Source organism: Cygnus olor, chromosome 4 (genome assembly GCF_009769625.2).
Source record: "Cygnus olor isolate bCygOlo1 chromosome 4, bCygOlo1.pri.v2, whole genome shotgun sequence".
Taxonomy (NCBI): Eukaryota; Metazoa; Chordata; class Aves; order Anseriformes; family Anatidae; genus Cygnus; species Cygnus olor.
The window spans coordinates 53792765-53811124 of NC_049172.1; the positions used below are offsets into that span (position 1 = coordinate 53792765).

At 37.0% G+C, this 18360-nt stretch overlaps 2 protein-coding genes across 8 annotated transcripts in view; both read right to left on the bottom strand.

The window, feature by feature from the left end:
• WDR19 (WD repeat domain 19) overlaps positions 1 to 13063 on the bottom strand; it is a 41245-nt gene extending 28182 nt beyond the window's left edge. For 2 of the 4 annotated variants that reach the window (XM_040557025.1, XM_040557024.1), the window contains exons 1-13: positions 12938 to 13063; positions 11829 to 11920; positions 11537 to 11602; positions 10482 to 10607; positions 7918 to 8033; positions 7242 to 7357; positions 6745 to 6825; positions 4204 to 4316; positions 2818 to 2991; positions 2394 to 2464; positions 1403 to 1575; positions 1198 to 1312; positions 256 to 362 (exon numbers count right to left, since the gene is read on the bottom strand). In XM_040557025.1, coding sequence (XP_040412959.1) covers positions 256 to 362; positions 1198 to 1312; positions 1403 to 1575; positions 2394 to 2464; positions 2818 to 2991; positions 4204 to 4316; positions 6745 to 6825; positions 7242 to 7357; positions 7918 to 8033; positions 10482 to 10607; positions 11537 to 11602; positions 11829 to 11920; positions 12938 to 12943 — 1356 coding nt within the window. In that variant the 5' untranslated portion in view covers positions 12944 to 13063. Of the gene's footprint in view, positions 1 to 255; positions 363 to 1197; positions 1313 to 1402; positions 1576 to 2393; positions 2465 to 2817; positions 2992 to 4203; positions 4317 to 6744; positions 6826 to 7241; positions 7358 to 7917; positions 8034 to 10481; positions 10608 to 11333; positions 11487 to 11536; positions 11603 to 11828; positions 11921 to 12759; positions 12889 to 12937 lie in introns of those variants that run through there. The other 2 variants (XM_040557026.1, XM_040557027.1) reach the window with 2 other exon arrangements.
• A 253-nt stretch (positions 13064 to 13316) lies between these two features.
• KLHL5 (kelch like family member 5) overlaps positions 13317 to 18360 on the bottom strand; it is a 57042-nt gene continuing 51998 nt past the window's right edge. For all 4 annotated transcript variants that reach the window (XM_040557037.1, XM_040557036.1, XM_040557038.1 and 1 more), the window contains 2 exons: positions 16978 to 17149; positions 13317 to 14889 (listed from right to left, as the gene is read on the bottom strand). In XM_040557037.1, the coding sequence (XP_040412971.1) occupies positions 14833 to 14889; positions 16978 to 17149 (229 nt within the window). In that variant the 3' untranslated portion in view covers positions 13317 to 14832. The remainder of the gene's footprint in view (positions 14890 to 16977; positions 17150 to 18360) is intronic.

The following is an 18360-nucleotide window of genomic DNA, read 5'->3' on the forward strand; positions in this document are numbered from 1 at the left end:
AACAACTTTTCCTGTCCACAGGAAATAATTCAAAAGAAAACATTTTCTCTCACCTGTTCTAGAGTAGTTTATATTTCTAAAGTCTCTAGAAACTCAGTTTTATATTTTAATTAGCCAGAAAAAAAATATCTGAAGAGTTTTTATTTTTATCTTCTTTAACAGAAGATTACACCATTTTCTCTCAAGTTTAAAACTTAACTTGTTTAACTTAAATCTACTCATTAGTTCAGCACTCCGAATTGCCAGAGCTCTTACCATATGCAATTGGACTTTACCCTCAAAGAGAGCAGCAGCATAATCAGAATTAAGATGCATGTTTGCTACCGTACCCAGGTACTCCACATCTTTAAGCTTTTTTACATCTACAGAATTCAAACGGAAAAGAAACAGATATAAGCATTTTGATTTTGTATAGGTCTTCATTTATCATAATCTAAATTTGCAGCTGAGGAACCAGATGTGAAGAACTCACAAATAAGCAGAGGAGACAAGTCATACATACAGAGACTTTCTTCTTAGCAGTCAGAAAACTAGTTAGAAAGTACATCTCTTCCTATGCAACTGTGACTATTATTCTTAAGAGTCTTGATTAATCTATTGTTATTCAAAAAAAGGTTCTGGTTAGAGAGGCATGAAAGCTATAGACACCACTGTCCAAAATCTGATTATAGCATAACAAATTTCACCTTACACCATACAAACAACATAAACATTTACCAAACTCAGCATGTAATACAGATCATACAGATCCTTAGTATTTAAAGACATGGTCAAACAATTTCTCAAAAACTTAGAAGGCTTTCAGTAATTAACAACATGATCTAATAAATAAATAAAATTCTACATTTCATTACCTATACCTTGAACCTAAACCAATACTTTGTTTTATCTAATGTCCCTGCCCATGACAGGGGTTTGGAACTAGATGATCTTTAAGGTCCCTTCCAACCCAAACCTTTCCATGATTCTACTTACAATGTCTTGTCATGACTACTTCAGTTTGTGAAAATCATTATCTGGTCCTAATAGGACCGTATGGCAATTCCAGTTGTTATTGTACAATGCAGAATGTCCAGCACTGCTAAACACAATACTGCATTTACAAAAAAAAAAAAAAAAAAAAAAAAAAAAAAAAAAAAAAAAAAAGACATGCAATGATGCAGTAGTTTAAAATAAGAGAATGAAATCTCTGCTTACTATTCTCTCCAAGTGCATAAAACCAAGCCCGATTGTTCATTCCTACAGCCAAATGATAGGCGCCAATAGCAACAAAACTGGGCTCTACTTCAACAGAGACAGTGACTGGTAGCTCCTGCAAGAAAAAGAGTATCAATTTCCATCCACTATTAATTCTTACTTTACTTTTATCTAAACAAAGTTTAAAAGGAAGAGGCTATCATACTCTCTCCACGTGATTGGCTATAGTAACTTCAAGAAGAGAAGTGAGGTATGCGATCCGTGTACTGCAAGCATCTCCAAGGATTGGAAGCTTTGTCAAGAAAACATGAAGGGATGCTCTTCGTGTAGATACTGCCAACAACTGTCCATCATCTGTCCAAGCCAGATGTTCTACACCTAAAACATTTACAAGTTTTTGCAAAAAATCATTTACAGGACTACTGAAATGAAACCAAGAAGCAATTACTCCACTTTAGAATGTGACAATGACAGGAATTCCTACCTAGGAATATGTGTACTAATGTATTACAACCTAACCAATTAATATAATTCCAAGATTAACTAGAATCACTCAAACCAAAACCATAATTTACTCATTTAGCATCTTCCTAAGAGTGAGTATAATAATAACTGAAATATCTACAGATATCGCAACAGGAGATGATAGCAGTAACTCGTTACTCAAGAACTTATAACAATGTTCTGGAAGCTACTTGCACAAATCAGGATGAGAACAGATTAGGCATCATCCCGTAGTCCAAGAGATGCAGAAAAGCTCCAAAAGACTCAATCACACAAAAAATGTGGAAATAAGCAGAAAACGGTTAAGTATATTATCTTAGTAATCTGAATAGAACATATTACAGATTCAAAAAAAAAACAACCAAACAAAAAACCACCAAGAAAACCACCACAACCAAACCCGAAAAACTGACGACCTCTAATTAATCAAATATTCTTAGAGTTGTACTTCTCTATAGTTCAAACAGATAAAGTAAAACTTGTTAGAAATAACTGTATTTTCCCATTTTGCTATGAGTCACCGAATGTATACTAATTGAGAAAGAAGGACTTCATGGTAATTTCTATATTTAGACAGTTTTTCAGCAACAATGCTTTTTGTTAATGCATGAATGTAAACAGAGTCACCATCAAAATTCTGTTTTACCCAATTGTAAAAATTTCAGTCCTCAAGCAGAAGACTATTAACATACCTTTGTTTTCATCGTCCAAGTTTATTATAGCATACATCTCTCTCAGGTCTGACAGATCATGGATTTTAATGCTAAAACAAAAATAAACAGTCATTCTCACTGCTATAATTTTCAGTCATCATAAACTGGAATAAACCCAATCCAGCCCTACCAAGACAGCCTAAATGAGCAAAATTAGAGCATGAATGTAAAATGCCTTCTATTTCCTAACGAGCAATACACACACACTCTTTCTTTCTCTCTCGTTGTTATCCACCACTCTGAATAGATTATCACTGCAACTGTACAAAACGATTTGTTCACAGAACTAAAATCTGAGGAAAAGGCACAACTCATCCAGTTTGGAAGGCCTCCAGGGTGGGAAAGAAACAGACGAAGTTACAAGAGATGAATCCTATTTGTTATGTATAAAACTATCCCTTACCAATTGTCTCCACATGATGCAGCTTTGTTCAATGACTGTGATATAGCAATGCTGGTTAGATTATCCTTATGATTATGAGCTTGAAAGATTTCTTGACCTATTTCACGAATGTGCGTAGAAATGACTACAAAACACCCTCGTGAGAAACCAATCATAATGTAGCCATCACCATACCTGTTAAAAAATTAAGAGAAGAGATATATTTGTCGTATGAAAATCTGTCAATGCCTCTCTTTAATAGGAAAAATAATCAAAGTATGGGAATTTATATATATAGTGTTGTACAATACAGTATAGTACAGATTAAGGTGAAAAAAACACAAATATCTTAAAGCAGAAAAACAAAATTTTCATGCAAGTGTGCTCAGCGTTTAATCTTAAATCTTCTTTATTCTCTCTTCTAAATTCTTTAATGCCCTTCTACTTTCAGCAAGCAGAATACATGACGGTGATGCTAGGAGAAAGAACTTGAGTATTATCATTAGAATAAGCATTCCAGAAGATGGAAAATTCCATTTCAAGGTCACGGCTGACTCTGTCACTTCAAAGCTATGCTAAAAACAATAATGGCAGTCATTTTGCCCTTAAGGCATGCTGCTACAAACACAGTGAAAGTACCAAAGCTACAGTGTGTATTTGTGATTAGATAGCTTGTTTACTTTTCACAGTGTCAAGTACAAATAACCAGGTTAAAGCAGAAATAGTTACTTGTTTGAATTAACCCTGACATGCTGTATCTGATCTGCTTAATTGAAAAAAAAAAAAAAAAAATCACAAAGGAAACTGTCTGGGTTCACCTTGTCAGATACGTGGCCACAAATTAAGAAACATACAGCTACAAATTTTCTTACAGAGTTTGTGTGTCAGCAATAAATGTCAATAACACATTGACTGAACAAAGACTGTGTCAAAGATATAGAAACAGGATGGCTACTTTTGGGTACAGAATGGAAACTTCTGGTTAGGGGTTTCTTCAAGTGAATATTACTAATTAGATTACCTAGCAGGGAGGCTACGAGAACTTTACTTAAGTTTGTAAACCCAGAAAAAAAGCCAAAAGATTCAACTCCACCCCCAGCTCTTTCATCAGTTACTCATCCAAATAGAGAGCAACTGATAAAGCCTTCAATTTTATCTACTGTCAGGACAGCAACAGTATTATTGTTCTAAAACAGAGCATACCAATGGCGAATACATTTTGACAACACTGCTTTCGTAGCCAGTGGATTGTTAAATGAAAGAATTACAAAATGTAGATTCATACATCCAAGAGAAGTCCAGTGTGAGCAAGGGATATATGCTTTCATTTCCAGCATTTATCAGAACTACTGGGAAAATCTTCAACTTGTTAATATGAGAATGCTGCATTAAGGAAGTTCTGCTCACCATCTGTAGGTTACAATACTGCCATAAGACTGCTGAAATTTCAGATCAATCGGGTTATCAGGATCATTCAAATTAAAAAGAAAGAGAGTCTTCTTGCCGACCACTACACTTACCTGCCAACGAATGAAAAGAAAAAATTAACTCAGTAAGAACGGCATCACTTTAAAATAAAGCCCTACATTCTCCCTAAAAGATGAGATTCAGCACTTAAGGTAATCCTTAAGAGCCCCATGGATTTGAATCCTGAGTCTTAATTAATAATGGAAGAGATTTTCAGGATATTCCCCTTATGAGCCAGTGGTTCACAGATCTAAATGCAAGCCCAGGAGAGCACACATCTCAGATTCAACACTTGTCCCTGCAGAAGCAGTATGCGAACCTATTTCCTCAGAGGAAAAGGCAGCAGGCCACATGGATCCTGTTGGACTACTCTCACTTGATCAACAGTGTTCTTCAATCTACAGAATTTCTATCTGGAAGGTTGTAGTGATGGCTATCACAACACTTATTTCAAGTAACTTGCTGAGATTTCAAACAGAAAAACACCAATTCAAACACACACACAAACAAACAAACCAAACCAAAACAAAAACACAAGAAACAGCCTGTTCAGACTGTATTAACCATGCATATTTACAGTTTGATATCAGTCTAGGTAAGCACATTTATTTTGACGAAATCCACAGAGTTGTTGGACTTCACAGTCGAAGGCAGGGTGATGGAACTTTTTTTCTTTTAATATTATTTTTGTTAGCAGAGTGTGTGTGATTGTCAGGCAAGAGTAAAGCACTCATTTTAGAAAAAGAAAGGAGGAGGAGATTGTTTCACCTTACTCTTTAACAAAGATACTTTGAAGGGCTGTTTACAAGTTCATTTTATATTTCTTTCTGTTCCAGCCCTCCTTGTCTAAAAAGAAGAGGATGGTTTATTTGTAAAATAAGTGCTGAAAGACTGAAATACAAAGCTGTACTTTGACATAGCAGGTACTTTCAAGCTGAGCATGTGCTGACCTAGAAATCCATTAATTCAGAAATACGAACTCAAATTCAGACCTGTAATTCCTAAATTTACTCCCTATTTTTAAGTATGTTTTCTGTCTCTTAAGACAATTTGCTTATAATTCCATTGCAGCTTAATGATGAACTATTTAAGAAGTACTATTTCTTAAACTCTTCTAAGAAATTATAGGAATTATTTAATTACAGAATCACAGAATCATCTAGGTTGGAAGAGACCTCCAAGATCACCTAGTCCAATCTCTGACCTAGTACTAACAAGTCCTCCACTAAACCACATCACTAATTAATATTTCAATGGATGTTAACGCACTACTTATTTTGATCCAACTTGTAATTTTTTTTTCCAGGGTCATTAAGTACCAGACTGGAATTGATCGTTATCAAGCCATGCTCCCTACAAGAACTGACACCTAGACAATAAATGGTATGTGGTTTAAGCTGCTGACACACCGTTCAAGCACAAACCAAGAACTACAGAATTACAGAACGTTCTCTGATGTTTTACAGCAAACTTGAGAGCTAAAACAAACAAACTAAAAAGGGAGAAACCTAGCCTATTGCACATCCTGAGGAGCAGCAGAGGAAGTCAATGGTGTCAAAGCCCTCGGTTTCTGCATTTTCAAAACATCTGTTAATTAAAATTACCCTAGGAGGCAGAGAACACTGCACTTCATGCAGAGAGCAAAAAAACCCCTACAGGTCCTATTCAATGTAATACAGTGGAAATTCTTTCCTGACCCTTATACTGCATATAGACTATATCTGATTTTGAAAATTGAATTATCTGTCTATAGTTAAGTGTATGGATCTGGACTAATTGTAACACAGTACCACTTTGCTATCCACAGATTTTAGTTTTAGTACGTAACTGCTGATCATTTACTAACATGCTCTGCTAACCCTTATCATCGCCCCATTTTTCTGTACTTCTCCATTGACTGATCTAACGGACCTTGATTCACTCAAGGAAGACAATGAAGACAAAGAAAATGCAGCCATCTAGACAGAAGCAGCATCATGCTCACAAGGAAGATTGATACCGGGCTTCTAGTCTCACCAATGCTGAGGTTTGCACAAGACAAAAACCCAAAGACCATTGACCTGTTCCCAAAACAGATCTGCTGTCTGCTGAAAAACTGGCCTCTGAAAGGAGGCATCTCTGCAGGTTTGACATTCCTGTACTGTTTCCATCTACATATTGCATATATTGTTGTGTATTTATATTGTGTCTTTCTTTAAGTCCCTGCACACATCTCCATCTATTATGTTTACTACTACTGCAAAACTGCTGTCATCTGTCTTATTGCTAACCGCTGCCCTTTTTATGAACACACCCTTAGTGAACAAAGGGGTATAGCTCTGCTTTAATGGAAGTTTTCTGGGGGAAGAAAAAAACCTAAAAAGTAAAAAACAAAATGAAAGCTTTAACATCAAATTTTAAGTCAAGGAAAAAAAAAATCCTGGCCCACACTTATTGCCAGCAGGTTAACACTTTTTGCAGGATTTTGTATTAACTTCTTACTGTGCTTTCCCTGGTTGATACTCTTTCGTCAGTCTTCATAACTGAGAACTGCATATCACTGGGTTCTGAGTTCACTGAGGTCTGCAAGAAAGAAGTTCAGATTGAAAAATTAGTACTTAATGCAGCAAATACCAATGATAAACAATTGCATTATTCCTGCCCTGTACATTTTTGTGTTAAGGATAGATAGACAGAGTTATTGCATTTAGTAACAAAAAAAAAGTTGGAACAAACACGAAGTCAGTTTGGATTATAATGACGTTAGAATCTCTGCAGAGATTCTAATATCATAAATCATGCTGCGTAACACAGAGGCTCAAATGTTTAGATAAGCCCTCATCCTATATGAGTCTTCCCAAAGCCTCTTTATCCTTGCAAGCAGAGGGACTTAAAAGGCATAGACTCCCATAGGTCCTAGTTCCTTTACGCTGTAGCTCTCTCAAGAACCAGGAGTATCAATGTATGTCTTAAAATCAAACGTGGGTTATAAATACTACCTGTCTTATAGTATCCCCTTCCTGATTGCTTATAGTAATCATTTTATCTTCACCGCCTAGAGCCAGAAGGTTTTCAGTGCTCCAACAACCACAAGTAATCCGCTTGGTGTGCTTACCTGAAAAAGAAAGAAACATATACAACACCAATTAACACAACCACAGAAAAAATCTGGAATGGAAATATATTCTATTTGGCCCCTCACATTATCAGAATGTGAAGCAATTTATCAAAGAAATTACAAGCTCGATAGTCAAATTTTATTTTATTTTTTAACTTTCTAATCCCAGATTGAAGTTTTTCGACCTTATAGAACTTGCAGAGCCCCTGCTCTTCCATTTCTTTGCATCAAATTTCTATTGTTAATTTTTCTGTCCACAGGTGTCCTAAGCAGATAAGAAAAGTAACTTAGCAGCACCGATAACCACATAAATCCCTTGCAAGTTGTAAAGGAAGAAAGATAGCACAAGTTTCTCATGAGGCAGTATGACGTATGCGTATATATATTTTTAACGTACTGAACTATAAAACCACTAATATAAAAAATGGAAGGTGCAAGTTGAGTATAAGCACATTTTTGATTTGCATACTCACATACAGAACAAAAAAGAAAAGCATGCGCATTAACAAAATTCCACCATTTCAAACGTGCAAGCCTAATTTCAAAACAATGCATACCAAGAACAGGAATCTTGCGAGAAGTCTGGCGGTTATATATAAGCAAGTTTCCCTTAGTGGTTCCAACGGCAAGTAAAGTTCCAACTCGAGACCATAACAAGAAAGACATTGCATCCCTAAAAAAAACCAAAATATTTACTTTGTGTAGTAGCTTCCTTTCATGTGCTTACATACAAAAGCATTTGGCATACTTGGTTTGAAGTTTTATGAAACCATACAGACCAAAGCAGAACTTCTAAATGAAGCAAATGTTCTCTACAACAAGTATCAGAGTTAAGTGTCCAAAAATTGTGAAAGTAATAAAAAGTGCTATTAAGTAATGGAATAAGACCTGTACAAGCGGAAATGTATCTGCAAACCCAGTGGCTTTGATGGATTCATAGGTAATTTGACCAAATACGCAGCTTTAAGAAGCACTCTAAGTTATCATGTAGGTAAGTGCTATTTTCCAGTTGCTTTCTGCATTGTTTTTTGTACTTAATTCAATTGCTGTGCATTCAGTCAATTCCAAATGAGTAGATCTACTTCTTTGATATTAGTCAATGTAATACAAAAAACTTTGAAAGAGCTGTTTTAACTTGAATTTTTAGATAAAGCAGGGATAGTTTTAGTGTATATTTAAGGGCCCGCAGAAAAGTACTACATAGGACATTTTAAAAAAGCAAAACAATTTTAATCAGAATTTTCTAATTAGTGCAGCTATTTCCATCAATGCCTCTCACATCATCTTAACTTTTACTGCAAGAACACTATATCAATTTCAAACAAATTTCATTCATTAATTAATAACATTTGAATACATACTTATTTTGCATGTGAGGGGTTTTGCCTGTGATTTTTTAATTTCAGGAAGAAGATACCAAAAAAGCCCAATTACCACATGGTTTATATGACTTAGTGCTTGTTCTGCTTACATCCAGTTCTGCTTGTTCTGCTTATGTCCAGTTTTAATATACTCATATATGGTACTAGATTTTAAAATGCAGAAACATCTCATAATCCAATATTCCTATTGAAATTTATGAACTACAAGTGTAAACAGCAGTGGAAAGATGGAATATTTCCATATTCTAGACTCAGAGTTTTCAACCTAAATCCAGAAAAAAAAAAATCCTCCAAAAACCCAGCATCTCTCCCCACCTCCATTTTTCCAGCTGACCTATTTTATTTTGTTTTATTTAGTGGATGAAACGCTCGAATTTTAATATCTTTGACTATTTTTTACTGTAAAAGAACATACAAAAAGAAGGGTTAAATCAGCAGACTTTGTCTCCATTTAGGTTAATAAAACAGAGGCAGTACCCAATCAGCTGTTTCTCTGCTCAGGTGAGTGCCCTAATAACCAGATGACAGATTCAGTTCCACTCTCATTCCTACACACAGTGAATGTTAATGTAGAGTAGAATAGTTTAGTGGAATAGATTCAAAAATCTATGAGTTTAATTGTTAAACCAAGCTTATTTGTTAACCTAATGCTTGATTGTTATGTAAACCTCAGAAGAGGGTCTGTGACCCAATTCAGAAAGACAGGGATCTGAACCTGGGCCTTCAATATCCCCTCTCATCCTGACACAGTCTCTTTTGTGAATGCCATTTCTGTCCCCTCATAACTCTACGGGAAACAAATACTAACAGCACTACAAATCACCTCTCTTACTTTTAAGTTCCTGTTTACTTGGGTGAAATACTTTGGAGAATGCATGGCTTGTGCAGATACCTAAAAAAAGTCACCCATCCTTGCTGCTACCAGAGTGGAAATACTGAAGAGAAACTCTTTTGGGACTTTGGCCTTGTTGACAATTAAAAAAAGAAACGAACGCCACCAACCGAAAACCACTTCAAAACCAGCAAATCATACCAGAAAGAAACCAGCAACAAACTGTAGCATATTAGCTTAAGAGTAAATGTGCTATGAGGACTCCAGTAAAAACATGATCATTGCAATATATCCTCCACATCAACAAGCCTTTTAAAGAAGCTCTTTTAAAATAATAGAAGAAAGAAATTCCAAAGCTGAGAAATGGAACGGGATGGCAACTCCTATTTTCTAACTGTACATATCTAACTTAGTTATCTCCTAGTCTTTCTGTACTCTTAGTAAACAAACAGTAAGGTTCCCTTCAGAGGGTAACTCGAGCACTTGGGTACCCAATTTGCAAGGTTATCTTTTTTCTCTCTACTGGAAGCCTGAAGTTGGACTTCAACGTTAGAGAATACAAGTGCTTTCACACCAGATGAATGGGCCCGTGGTGGTTCACATGTCAGTATGCATTCCAGTTTCTGGAAAAACACACATGAATTAACAGGCTTCTCAAATAGCTGCATAACTATACTATTTTACAAGTTACATGCAACACATACTCAACACTCAAGCAAAAAAAAAAAATTACAAAGCATGAGTATGATGTTTTGATGGCAATTCAACCAAGTTAAAAACCAAACTCCTTTATTCTACCTTTGCATCAGCTTCTTAGCTGACATAAAAGAGAGCATAGAGAGCAGCAGTGCACAGTGGTCTGTCTTCAAATACACTTTAAAAACAAAACAATACAAGACTTCCTTACCTCATGCCACTGTCTAATTGGCTTGTTTTGTTTGTGTTGGCATCCCAGAGATAAATGGCACTAGATTTGTCTGTGATTATTGCTAAAGTATCTCCATCTTTATCCCAGTCCAGAGTAACACAGTTACTGAAGAAAAAAAAAAGTAGAGTTTCACTAATAACATTAAAATATGTTTGAAAACATAAAGAAACAGACAGAATTAACCAGTTGAAGTCCCCATCCTTCCTTTTCCCTCCCTGGCAAACCCATGACAAACTGTATTTATCTGGAAAGTTTATTTTTTATAGCAACCATGCTCTTACCCAAATCTCATCAAAATGACACAGGTTGAAAGGAAGGTCAATAACTAAAAGAACTGCTATCTACATTCTAATACTTGAAATACTGACACCTCATTTTTCAAGTGACAATAAAAACCTCCTGTACAGTTTGATTTTTCTAGAGACTATTTAGTGTTGGAATTATTTTTCTCCTAGATCAACAAGTATGATGATCTTGGACAAGAAAACTATGCAGAAGCATACCTGGTAACTTTCCTCTCTTTTGGCATTTTGCTCGACAGAGCGAGCATTTATCATAATTGCTGGGCAATGCTGTGCAGAATGAGTACAAGCAAAAGTACTCTAAAACATACAATATCTTTCCTCAGTAAGGCTATGATACAAAGTACCACAAAATGCACAGTACCAAGAATACAGTCAGAATTAGCATAACATGGATATTCTGTTTATGACCTTACTATATTCTTTCTAACTGTCATGATACATATTTTCTAACATTTGTAATGAATTAGATTGAGTTTACTATTAATAAGAAGTGTTTTGGGTTTGAAGATGTATTTTTCTGACTAACCTTGACAGCTTACTATGAATTCAGCTTTTACAATCTCATATTTCATACGTGCTCATCAGTTTGTCTTCTTTTCCAGGCACAAACACCAGAGTTAGTATCTATGCCTATGAAGTTCTCTTACTGTATAAGCACCTCACCAGAAGAATAGCACTTCTAAAGAAAACAATTTGAAGAAAACAATTTAAATCCATCTCAGTACCTACCCTGGTAAGGTAATTTCATTTCTCCTCTGACCATGACGATCAAAAATGCTCACAGTGCGATCACCTCTAAAAAATATTAACATATGGAATAATTCCCTTTCTTTATCTGCAAATAACGGGTTAAAACTTTTTCCACATTGAGGTTTTATAATTGCAGTAACATTGCTCAGGAGTATCACGTATTTACATTTGTAAGGAGTTGACATATAGCTTGCTTTGGTTTAGCTCTATTTAACAATGTTTTTTCCTCTACTCTCAATGATTTCTATGCAATAAATATTTGTAATCTTACCCTGTTACAGCAAGGAAATTTCCCAAAGTTTTCTGCCAAGCAAACTGCACAGAGGAACCAGACCACGATTTTTCTATTAGACTGAAGACTTGCTGGGGCACAAAAAGAGGGAAATTGCACATCTTAACATCGTAAGCATAAAACAATGTCAGAACTTTCTACATGAAGATAACCAACAACAACTTCTGGATGATTCTAATGTACTTAAGTACCAAAATGCCAAATAAAAATATTTTGGTTTGTGCTGGAAAAGTTGAAGTTTCTGGTGCTGGGTGTTTGCATTGAGAACTTCTGGGACTCTACCCACAACTACCGTTTTTTCCACTTAGTGTTCCTAGAATCAAGATTGCACAAGACTCCCCCCTTCACATCCAAAGACCAACACATCTAATTCTTCAAATTTCATGCATAAGTGCGGGACCAAATAGCATCTTCAGTGCATAAAACAGAGCTCAATATCTACTCTTTTAAAACATGTGTAAGTATCTTGTTCTCCCTAAATCACTGGGTCTTAAAAGTTAGGGCCACAAAGCAACTCAACTGTAAAAATTTCTATTTCTCACTAAGTTCATCAACTTTCCCTTAACTTTCACACTACCCTCATAATTTTTCCATAACTAGGGTGTAGGATAAACCCAACAACTTTTAGGATTTTTTCCCCCTCCCACATCATCAGCTGAACACCACTGTCTGGCGTCCCACAAAGGTCAGGAAGGCTTGTTTTTGTATTATTTTTTCCCCCCCAAAAGGTCTCTATCCGTTCTTCTGAGGCATTCTTTACGTTTAATTTACGTTTTAGTGAACAAAACGAGCAACACGACAAGCGCTGCGCGCCAGAGGCACAAAAACCACCCGACAACAGCGTTCAGCTTTGAAGCGAGTTTAATGAAAGACGCAATTTTTAACGAGCATTTAACCAACGACGACTAACAGGGGAGCACAGACGGGCTCCAGCACTTCACGCTCGGCAGCAGGAGGCCCCAGGGCCGCCGGTAACGGCTCGGGAGCCGCCGGGGTCGGCCATGAGGGGCGCGGCGCCCGCTCCCCCCCCCCGCCTCAGGCCCCCACCGGAGCGGGCTCCCCCCCCCCCCCCCCCCGTACGGCCTCACCTTCATCGCGCCCACCGCTCGCTGCGCAGCGCCCCCGTGCGCATGCGCCTCCCCCCCAAAGCCGAGCAGGGAGCCGGACCCCCCTCACCCCGCCCGGCGTCCGCGTTGCTGTGGAGATCGGGAAGGCGGGAGAAGGCCGGAGCCAATCAAGGGTGGCGGGCGGGGCCACGTCCCGCCCCGGAGCCAATGGGAAAGCGAGGCCTGCGGAGGAGGCTCCCATAGAGTCGTACGTTACGCACAGTGCGTTACGGGGCGCCGTAGGGGGCGCAGACTGCGCAAGTGCTGACAGGCCACGACGGCCGTTTGTAAAAGAACATTAATAATTAACATAATAGTCACCCCCCAAAAGCTACAGAAAAAAGGCACTGCCCGCCCGAACTGCGTTTAAGTTTAGCTGTATTCAGTTTCAAACAGTGCAGGTTTCGTCACAAAGTTTGGCAATTTCCTTTAAACCAATAAATAGTTCGTCAAGAGCACTGACACATGTCAATTTAAAATTACAAACGTACAAAGACTTTGGGTGTCGGACGCTTCAATTTGGGAAACATTCAATGAGCTCACATCTCCACATCCTCCATTACAAGCGACCGCCTACTGTTGCCAAAAGGGGAGGAGCAAGGCACAGAAAAGCAAATACAGAAAGACTGTCAGAAACATTCAGACCCTCCAAAGCAACTGTGTGACATAGCAGAGGAGCCAAAAAAGGCAAATCATAAAGCCTCTGAAAAAAATTAAGCAACTGTTAAATTAGGTAGCTGATTTGATATAATCCCGCCAGGAGCACACAGCTCTCCTATAAGATGCTGAACATGCTTAAGTGGTGCTAGTTGAGCATCTTGTAGGACGGGGCTGTTTACATTTTGAAATCATCTTATTGGGAAAAAAAAGACAGACAACAGTTTCATTTCATCTTATAAAATCATACTTCTCAAATTAGTGCAAAGCCTCATGTAAAATACAACTAAAGAGAATCAAAGTAGACTCTTAGTCTAGATGCAATGGAATGCTTTGAAAATTCCAAAGTGCTCTTATTAAACTGGTTAACTAATTACACTTTAGAATTTTTTCAACTAATAACTCATGCTTACAGCTTTTTCCTTAAAAATAATAACAATGTAAATATAAGAACCAAAGTAGAGAAAAAGGTATGATGTTCTCCATCTTACGGAAAACCTTTAAAAAAAAGTACACTGGATATCAAAAATCTGCAGATATTATTAAATAGCAGATTTCTGTTAGCATAATAAGACAATATTTAAAATAAGGCTTTGGTTAAATAAAAAGTTTTCTAAACTAGGAATGATGATAAAAGTGCAAAAGATTCACCAAATACACAACTTCATTTTTAAGGCAAGCATTACACCTGCCATTTACAATGGTTTGCATTGGTTTGTCAGACTGCATTGTAATAGTTCAGATACCTATAGCAAAACATGTTTATTATAGGCAAATTAAATATATGGGGCCCAATCCTGGAACTTGTTTCACCCAGAGATAGACTCAATGACATCAGTGGAGCTATATCCATTAATAGCATCACTCCTCTGCATTTTAGAGGGATCAAGGCCCTAAATAACATTTCATTATCCCAGGGAGTTCACAATGAGTTTGCTCTTTTCTTAGTATTTCCTCAACGGAAGTCCTCCTCTGGCAACATCTTGGTTGCAGCTGATTTGCTTGCAGTTCTTCTAATGTACAGGTAACAAAGATGATTCTTTAAAAAGTGCTTAATATTGGTCCGTAAGAACAACAGGTAGGTGTACGTCAGCTGGAGACCAAACACTTTGCTGTTGTAGATACCCTGCACCTGGTGTTTACTGGTGCACTTTTAGTTGGCTAGAGGAAATAAGAAATTCTCCTACAGAAGAGACTGTCACCTTCACAGAGAAAATAATTTATAGTTTTACAGTCACAACACACGCTCCAGCTCTTCCTAAGCACAATGGTGCAACCTGTAAGTAAAAAAAAAATAAAAATCCATTTTTTCTTAAACTGACAGTATTTAATGCTTTTAATAACAGCTGTACAGCTGCAGTAGAAGCAGTATCATCTGCACACTTTTACCTTAACTTAAAAAACTAGCAAATTGGCTCAAAACTTGGATAAAAACATGCAGAAAAAGAGAAGCTATTACATATTAAAGGGTAAGACACTTCAAAAGCATAGAAAAAGACAAGAATATGAAACAATTCTTAATTTCTATTGCTCAGTATTACAGGAAAATAATCCTTTCTTATGGCACAAACTGGATACCTGAGCTAGACAGTCTGAGTAATTGTTGGCAAAACTATAGATTATTTTCTCAGCCAGAGAATGCCAAACGTCAGGGGCAACCTGTCTTTTTTACTTGAGTATTTGATAAAATCCTGTTGAATGGAAACTGGGAAATGATTCTGATTTGAAAAGCTTTTTTTTTTTGTAACCATAAATTACTTCTCACAAGACCCTTTTCCGATGAGATTCTGTTGGACTTGCAAAGATGAAGGTAGGTGTCTAACACTCACCTTAGCTTCCCCTTTTAAATTTCACAACATGCTATTTTTATGCTCCAATACTAAGTGCTACAGAGACTGTCCTTAAGACAAAAAAGGTTTTTGGTTTTTATGCCAATTCTCCTGTAACTTTTTTTCCAGGAACAGACTTACCCCTGAGCTGTCTGTGGCTCTAACAAATTTGAGAAAATTGCACTACTTGTACTTCAGTTGTGTGTGGATGAAGTGGTGGCAGACTGCTGAGATAACAAGAAAAGGAAAGGACAGAGATGCTTCCAAGTACCTCTAGTAAGGTTTCAAAACTAGCCTATGTACTGGGATTGGGAATCAGAGAGATGCATGGTGTCAAGGCTACAAATACAAAGAGACAGAGGATAAGGATAGAGACAGTCACCACCTAGCTGTCATACATGATTCATTTAAAAGCAACGGCCAGATGCACAGCTCCTCTCCTCTGGTACACATTTTTGCTTTTCCTTTAGCACAACGAGTGCTGTCATGGGTTACCACTATCAGTTCTGGCACTGGAGGACCCCAGGTCTGATGACCTATCCTTTTAAAAAATCTTGTAGAACCAGTATGAAGTGAGGGGAAATGGAGAGTTCAGTTTTCTGCATCACAAAGATTTTGATAGAGAACAGTTCAGGAAACAATAAACTCCTTATTCTCTTTTTGAACGAGCAATTTGGGGCCGCTATTGGAATAGCATACTCATAAGGTCAGAATTCAATTGCCTAATTAAGTCAGAATCCAGCTGCCTCAATACTGGTGTCTAATGCTGTTTTAATGACCTAGAACATTCATCCTGTAACTGGACTCCAGAAGGGCCTCTGTCTCCTACAGATTCCCTGTCGTATCCTCCAGCCTTCTGTGGATGTCTCAGACACTCCTTGTATCTTAAACGCCAGAAAATACCTAATGACAGCTTGCCTACCTAGGCTCCTCTCACAGAAAGGCACATTCCTGGAGCTGTAAAAAAGTAAAAGTAACCAAGCTTTGAATTGACAGTAATGGTTTCTGATCATGAATTGAAGATTATTTTTTTGAGATGGGTAAAAAGATATGGGAAAAGGCTTTCTGAAAGTTGCACACACTATACATAGCATTCATATCAGGAAGGGATTATTTAGGAAAAGATGACCAAAACCTTGAAGAAATTGATAAGCTTGCTGAGAGATGTTAGAGCTAAAGCTAATCTACATTTATCATTTATCCCCAGCATAAACAGAATCTTTTATGACAATTTTGGGAACATGTCAATACATTTTCTTACAGTAGCTGAAATTGTCAAAGAAAATAGCTATATTATTGCCAAAGAAACAAGGGCAGTTTATTAGACTTAACAACTGTCTGTTCAAAGAAAACCACCTTGAACTGGCAGATGAGAGAGGGAGAGAGAGAATGACTGACTGACTGATTTACAACAGGCTAACAAGAAAGTGCTTCTTAGAAAAGGATTAATTGTAATTGTTTTCTCCTTGCAAAACAAAGCATGCTTGAAACAACAACAAAATAATTAGTAGTGTGTGACCTGGCCAGAAACTATACCTGTGTCCATTCATTTGTCTGGGGATCATAAGACTCCACAGTATTAAGGTACGTTTGACCATCATATCCTCCAACAGCATACAACTTGTCACCAAGAAGACATACTCCCACTGCATCTCTGCTAATGCTCATAGAGGCCACAGCAGTCCACATATCTGTTTTTGGATCATACCTAAAAGATAATTTGTGTTATGCTCTAAAACTGTTGCCAAAATTTAATGAAAAAAAAAGTACTGGAATTGACACACAACATAGTAGATAACAGGTATTACTAGGAGATCACAGACTTGGTTGTTAATATTTCAAAGGACTTTTTTCCCCAGACACTCTCTTTTAAAGTGTTTCCTTAGTTTTCTGGTAACACTGTCAGTACTAGTTACCTACTAGTACTATCTAGATTCTTATCTATCTAGTGCTGCTTTCCATACAGTGATATGTACGTACACATACAGATGCTCTTAATGTATTTTTTATTGCACTGATAAACATACCACTCTGGAAACAGTTCTGCTGCTATACGACAGTAGAGCAAGTGCTTGCATTATGTGGTAACTAATAAATGTCAAAGTACAGGCTGTTTGGATTGAACGTGGTTCTAAAAGAGCGTTAACTTGTCAAGGAAGATTACCATTCCAAAGAGCAAAGCTGGATAAAAATGCAAAATTCTTAAGTCAATCTACAGCACTGCTTGAATCATAACTCCGCATCATCAGAATCATCAGTAAAAACAGTTTAATGAAAAAAATGTCATTCTAGAATAATACCTGCATTCTTTAAAAGTCAATAATTAGACAGGAGGGTCCATTCTATTCTTATATCAAGAAACACATTGTAACCTGACTGAAGAAGCTGATGTAAGATTACAGATGCTTACAGCACAACTGATGGAATCCCAGGCTCTGAAGGGCTCTAAGGAACTATACAAGGAAAATACTTATTTGGCCAGGACACCACCTTAACACCATACTTATTAGAAGTATGTGGTCTCGATTTGGTTGCATGAAGAACATGGATGTAATGAGCAGTAACATTTTCATCTTTTGTTCCATACTCAAAGTATTGCAGAAATGTATGTTTTATGCGAGCATAGTTGTAACACGAAAATACCACCTGCTGCAAAAGAAGTATAATGTAGCGAAAGAAGGTGATTCATGAGCTACATATATCATTTATTTTTTAATTTAAGCTAGTTTATAATTCATTTATAAATCAATGTATTTCTCTAGGAAAAGCGACTTTTATTGCAGAATGTAGTGGTAAACAACTATCTGGAAGCTTAATGCCATTTTTTGAAACAAGAATTTTTTAGAGGAGCTGTTCCCATGAGGTTCATTTTCCTCCATCTTCACCTCATTTAAAAAACAAGGACAACATGCATTACAA